At 57.9% G+C, this 6,000-nt stretch overlaps 1 protein-coding gene across 1 annotated transcript in view; it reads left to right on the top strand.

Moving 5' to 3' along the window:
* The first annotated feature begins 251 nt into the window (after nucleotides 1-251).
* The window catches only part of EPAS1 (endothelial PAS domain protein 1), an 80,944-nt gene continuing 75,195 nt past the window's right edge, over nucleotides 252-6,000 (top strand). Inside the window, exon 1 of the mRNA XM_008254453.5 lies at nucleotides 252-869. Coding sequence (XP_008252675.1) covers nucleotides 844-869 — 26 coding nt within the window. The 5' untranslated portion in view covers nucleotides 252-843. The remainder of the gene's footprint in view (nucleotides 870-6,000) is intronic.

Below are 6,000 nucleotides of genomic sequence, written 5' to 3'. Positions count from 1 at the left end.
GTGCCTCCCTGGCGGCGGGGGTCCCATCCCACATCGACCTCCCCTCAGCCTCGATCTCAAAAACAACTCCCAGGTCTGCGGAGAGAGGAGGCGGGGCGGGCGAGGGCAGGGGGCGGGCCGGGGTCAGGGCAGAGGCGGCGGCCGCGCCTCCCCATTGGCCGGGGCGCAGTGGGCTGCCCGGCGCGCGGCGCGCAGCGCGGCGGGGCGCGGGCGGGCCGGGCGGGGGCGGGGCCTGCCGGCGCGCGCCCGCCCCCGCCCCCGCGCCCGCGCCCCTCGCACCGCCCCCGTGCTGGCAGCCCGCTGGAGTTTTAAAGTGGGCCGGCAGCTGCTGGAACCGCACTTCGGGGAGCGGCCAGCTGCACAGCCTCGGCGCTCGCCGCGCTCCGCCCCAACTCTCCTGAGGCGGCCGTACAATCCTCGGCAGTGTCCTGAGACTGTATGGTCATCTCAGCGGCCGCGCCAGCCCGGCCCGGACTCCTGCCAACGCCAGTCGCTTGGGCAACTTCTTTTAGGAAAACCCAGAAAAGCGACTCCTGCTCTAGGGAAGAGGGAACCTGGGATCCCTTCTCGCGGCTGACAACCTCTTCCCACCCCTTTCCCGACCCCGCCTCCGCGTGCAGGTTCCTCCCCGTCACCTCTCTCCACCCCTTGGCCCCGCACCTATCTGGCCGCCCGCAAGTTTCCACCTGACTGCGCGCGGCGCTCGGCACCTGCAACCACTTAGGATCTTTCACTGTGTCCCGGGCCCCAGGAAGCCCACGAGGACCAGCGCGAAGGCAGCGGCTGCATCCTTCTCTGGCCGGAGAACTCAGGCGCTCGGCGTCTGCGGCGGCCGTGGCGACAATGACAGCTGACAAGGAGAAGAAAAGGTAAGCTGGCGTCAGCGCCAGGGGAGAGCTGGCCTGAAGCCGTGGCCGGACCGCGCGAGCGCTTGGCAGAGGAGTGCGGAAGATCGGCGTGGCTGGTCTTAAGAGCAGGTGTGCCGAGTAGGGACGTGGAGCTGTGCTTGCGCAGCGGAGGGTTCTGTGGCCCCACGGAGACGCGGGGCCGCTAGTGCTAGGAGGCCGAGAGCGACGGCCGGCCGCGGAGTAGCGAGGCGCTTCCCGCGGTGTCTTCCAAATCTCAGGTTCCTGTATGCCACCCTGCCTCGACTAGCAAGTTGAAATGGCCCTGGGGAGATGCCCTCCACTTTATCTGGTCTCACGTGCGGGGGCAGCATCCACGCTTTTCTCTGAACCCTTGGGTCCTTCCAAATGCGTTCCCATGCCCCTGCTGTGCCCCAAGGGGCGGGAGGCAGAGCGCAGCCCCTGGACTGCGCCCCTGGCCGAGGAGCAGGGCTCCGCTCGCCAGGAGACCCCCCCCTCCCCGCCGCTAACCCCCGCCAAAGCTTTGGAGAACCCCTTCTCCGTCCCCACACCTTTACCCCGCCGGAAAGTGGGTAGTGGGCTGTACTGCCCTTCGGGGACAGGTGTCTCCGTGTGCGGGGAGGAGATGACGACATGGGGCGCCCAGGGCAAGTCCGATGTCCGTCTCCCAAGAGGACAGGAAAGGACAGCCACCATCTGCTCTCCTGCCCTCGCGAGCCTCTAGGCACTGGGTGAGAGGCGACTTCGGCCGACTCTCTCGGCCCTCCTGCCCCCTCCCGGCCACTCCCGGCTGAGCCTCGGCGTGCGAGGGCAGGAGCGGCCGCTCAGTCCTGGGTACGGCCTCAGCACCCGCGAAGGCGGACGGCTCGCCGCCTCGCTCCGTTCTCCCCATCTCTGTCCCTGGGAACTGCGGCTTTCAGACCCGCGCGCTCGAGGCGGCGACCGGCCGGCCCGAGCCGCCGGGGACCCGCGACGAGGCGCCAGCGAGGCGGTGTGGGTAGGGGAGGGCTGACCCGCAGGACTCCGTGCCCGCGTCTATTTGCTGTGGTGCCGACTTCCGATGCGGGACGCGAGCCAGAAGCCCTGTATCCTCGGGTCGAAAGCGACGGCTCCCACCTCGGGGCATGATAAGGACTAGATAAAAGCGAGCAAATCGCACCCGTCCTGGCGGGGCGCCCGGCCCTTCGCTCGCGGGTCGCTAGAAAGAGGCAGTAGAGCCCCGCACCCCCTTCCCGGCCACAGCCCCCTCCAGCGTCCCCGGAAACGGTAGCAGCACGGTCCTGGGACCCTCGGGGGGCGTCCCTGGAGCCGTGCGTCTTTTTAGCGCGACAAAACCTGGGCGAGCTCCCGATGCGTTTGGTGAACCTGAGGAAAGTGCCAGTGATGACTGCGGGACACTGAAACCCAAAGCTCTGGGCAGCCCCTCGGCTAGCGCGCTGGGCTGCGGAGTGGGCAGGGGACTTGTGCGTTTCACAGCTGCGATGCGGACCGGCGCCGTCGCCGAGGGGCGGCCTGATGGCTGTGGCCCCGGTAGTCGCTGGTGGGACGGATGTGTGGAGTGTCCGCGTCTACGCGCTCCTTAGCGCCAGCTCCAGTGCTATTGTGAATATTAACAGTCGCGTGAAACTCGGAAGCGGGGTATGCTTGCGACATGCCGGGTTACAGTGCCACCTCTGTTAGCACCGGCCGAGGGGTGAAGGGAGCCAGAATGGGAGCCGGGGCCAAGTTGCATAATCCCACTGCACAGCTCTGACGAGGGCGGCCGCTTTAAGAACCACTGCGGGGCCAACTGCGAAAGCCGTGGAGGCTGTTTCGAGGGCTTCAGGCTGCCTGGGGGCTGCCCTGTGTGCCCTGCCTGGGCTTCAGAGTCTCAGCGTGGCGGGACCGGCCGCGCGCCCCTTACCATCCATGGAAGGAGTGGTCCATTTCCTGCTGGGCTGAAAAGGGCTGCCTCCCAGGAGCCTTGTGACGCCAAGGGGCTGAGATCCTTGGATAATCCCGGATCAGAGTCCGGTCGCCAAGCCAGCGCCAGATACAGGCACCTTTTGCTCCGCGCTGCGCACGGGTGGAAGGCGAATCAGAGGCATCTGTACCAGAAGTTTTTCAACTGCCCCCCCCCCCCACTGGACTTGGTTATTCCTCTGCTCCAGAAAAGTCAGATTCCATCTTTTATCCTACTCTGAAAGGAAAAATATTGCCGGACAGTTTTTCTTTTAATAAATACTTGCTCTGCATCTGCTGTATTTCTGTTGTCTTTCCCAGAAATGCAAGGTGATGCACAATTGATATAAGTGACGGATTCAGGCATCTCCGTTCCATCTCTTAAACCTTTGCCGAGAGCAGGTCAGGTGGCTTTAGGTCTTTTCTGTGTTGCGGATGGGGACGTTAGAATTTCTTCGTCAGGGATCGTGGAAACCATCTCCTCAAAGCTTGCCCTGTCTGGATAAGGAAACTGAAACGTAGAGAAGTGAAGTGATTTCTCTGCTCACAGGGAAACTTACTTGTGATAAGGATCAGAACGCTGGGTCAGTCCTGTCTATTAGGTAGGTGTTTCCCTATGGTTCATGAAGGTGGTCCCTGTCTTGAAATGCTTTGAGACAGGGAAGATGATTTCCAAGTGGTTAGAGTGCCCGTGCACCCCATGCATCTCGTCCGGAGGAGCCGTGCTCCTCGTTACAAAAGCAGGAGTGCTTCTGTTTGCTCCTTGCAGAACAAGGGAAGCAGAGTTGGTACAGTTCCTGTGGCTGTGAACTTTGGGAAGAATGAATTCAGACATGTCCTCCCTTTATTGCAGTTAGAAAAAAACCTGCTTGTGTTTGGCTAGACCTCACTATACAAAGCCAGTGCGAGGACCCTTGCCTGGGCAGATGGCTGTGGGAAATGGAGAACTCTGTGCACCTTCTAGATTGGTTCTTGTGCTAGGCGAGTTGACATTTGCTCTTGGGATGAAAATCATGAAATTAAGTTTTATTTACTCGAATGTGAATCTCTCCCTCTAGGGTGCTGCGCAACTTTCTAGGAATTTATTATGTGAAGGGTTCAGAAATAGAAGGAACTAATACAAGTAACAATAGCTGCTTGTTAGCGTTCCAGGATTTTGGCCCTGTGTATTTGAAAATGTGTACTGCTGTCCGTTGTCTCACAAGTCAGGTTAAGCTCCTCAGGAGCTCCCTCCAGGGGTGTGTGCTTTTCCACGGTTTTCTCCAGTTGCATCTTACGCCATCTTGGTAGTTTCCCTTTCCCTCTCAGCCTAATAAATCTTCCCTTTCACGTTAGTGCCCGTCATCGTGGGGTGTGCATAGCAGGTCTGGCTTTTACCGATACTGTAAAGTTAGTGATGTTTGCCCTGAGGGCCCCAATACCCTTTACTCCCAGTCCTCCTCCCTCCCATCTCTTGCTGCCTGTTTTCGTGATGAAAACCAGCTCTGATAGTCACTCCACGATATCCATCAATAAGATGACAGCTGTGGGTGGGACACCTACTCCTACCTGGGTGATGGGCTGCAGAGAAGACTGAGAAGTGAGGGAGAAGGCCCTTGCCTGGGAGTTGCTTAGTCTGGGAGGAAGGAGGCCACACGGGGCAGCTTAGTTGAAAGTGCAAGTAGCCGGCAGCTGACTCGGGACTGTTAGGTAGGGATCAAATACTTTGAAATGAAAGATAAGAAGCCAGTACTTTAGGTAGTAAATACACAGCCATTTGAGAGTATTGGGCAGGGGGTAGGGTGCACAGAGACTTGGCTCATTGTGTCCCTGGAATCACACACAGGCAGAGTAGGTGCTGACCTCCAGCATAAAGATGGGCTTTGAGGAAAGACCCAACGAGGGTGGTCAGTGTTTGGAGATTACAAGTCAGGACAACATGGAGGATTTGCCAGTATTCCCTTTTGTGAACTTCAATGCCATAGGCAGAAGTGCCCCCAAATTGGCTATTGTATATGTAACACCTTCAATACACATATGCTGTGTTATCACTTTTCGTCCGGATTAGGAGGAGGTATTCAGGACACATGTGTTGTCTTAGTAATTTATATCCGATATCTATTCATATTTGCTTTAGATGAGGGGCATGGAGGGAGGAACCTGGCAGAGATGCATGATTGACAGGAGCACAAGTGCCTGGTTCTGCTGAGGGTTACAGCGGAGAGTTCTAGGACTTCAGGAAGATCAAAAAAGGAGAGAGGGCTTTTTTTTTTAAGATTTATTTTATTACAGAATTAGAGAGGTAGAGACAAAGAGAGAAGAGAGGTCTTCCATCTGCTGGTTCACTCCCCAGGTGGCAGCAATGGCTGGAGCTGAGCTGATCTGAAGCCAGGAGCCAGGAGCTCTTCTTATCGGTCTCCCACATGGGTACCAGGGCCCCAAGGACCTGAGCCGTCTGCATTGCTTTCCCAGGTGCATTAGCAGGGAACTGCACTGGAAGTGGAGCAGACAGGACTCAAACTGGCATCCATATGGGATGCTGGAGCTGCAGGATGGGGCTTTAACCCACTGAGCCACAGTACCAGCCCTGGAGGGAGGGGAGACTTCTAACCCAGGCTTTGTGAAAGGCCATGTGGGGTGGTCCCCAAATCTCTGAAGTTGTGTGTCATGCATTACATATGTAAGCTCCTCCCCTCTCCCCAAAGCAAGCCTGGTCAGGTCTCAGTTGCCATTTGAAAGTTCTGTGGTCTGCAAAGATGAGCCCTTGATGTTGGATGTCTGATCTGGTGATGGCCTTAGCTTTCAGGATTGTCCCAGACAGCTGTGCAGTTCACTGCTAATGTCTCTGCCCATGTTGGAGAGGTGGCAGGGGGTTGCACCCAGTAAAGCTTTGGTAGTGCAGGCTGACCATGCCTGTACTTGGCTGGCCTCTGCCCACCTGCACATCTGCCCTCAGTCACGGAAGGAAGAGGCGATGCATGCCCTGTACCAGGTCAGTTCTGGGGTGATCTGCCTTGTTAATGCTTCTTAAAATGGCCATGAGGATAAACTCATCCTCACATTTCCTGTCAGCCCCGACAATGGCCGGGAGGGTCTCTTCTGTACAAGTCCTTGATGGAAATCGTACATGGAGTAGGAGAAAGCCAAACTGAACGCTGTCTTATTTACACCCATGTGGTCCTCAAAACTTTACGTGGATTAGCTCTTTTAATCC

The sequence above is a fragment of the Oryctolagus cuniculus genome, chromosome 2 (assembly GCF_051225735.1).
Source record: "Oryctolagus cuniculus isolate XC-2025 breed Fujian yellow rabbit chromosome 2, ASM5122573v1, whole genome shotgun sequence".
NCBI classification, from domain to species: domain Eukaryota; kingdom Metazoa; phylum Chordata; class Mammalia; order Lagomorpha; family Leporidae; genus Oryctolagus; species Oryctolagus cuniculus.
This window is presented reverse-complemented; position numbering and strand designations above follow the sequence as displayed.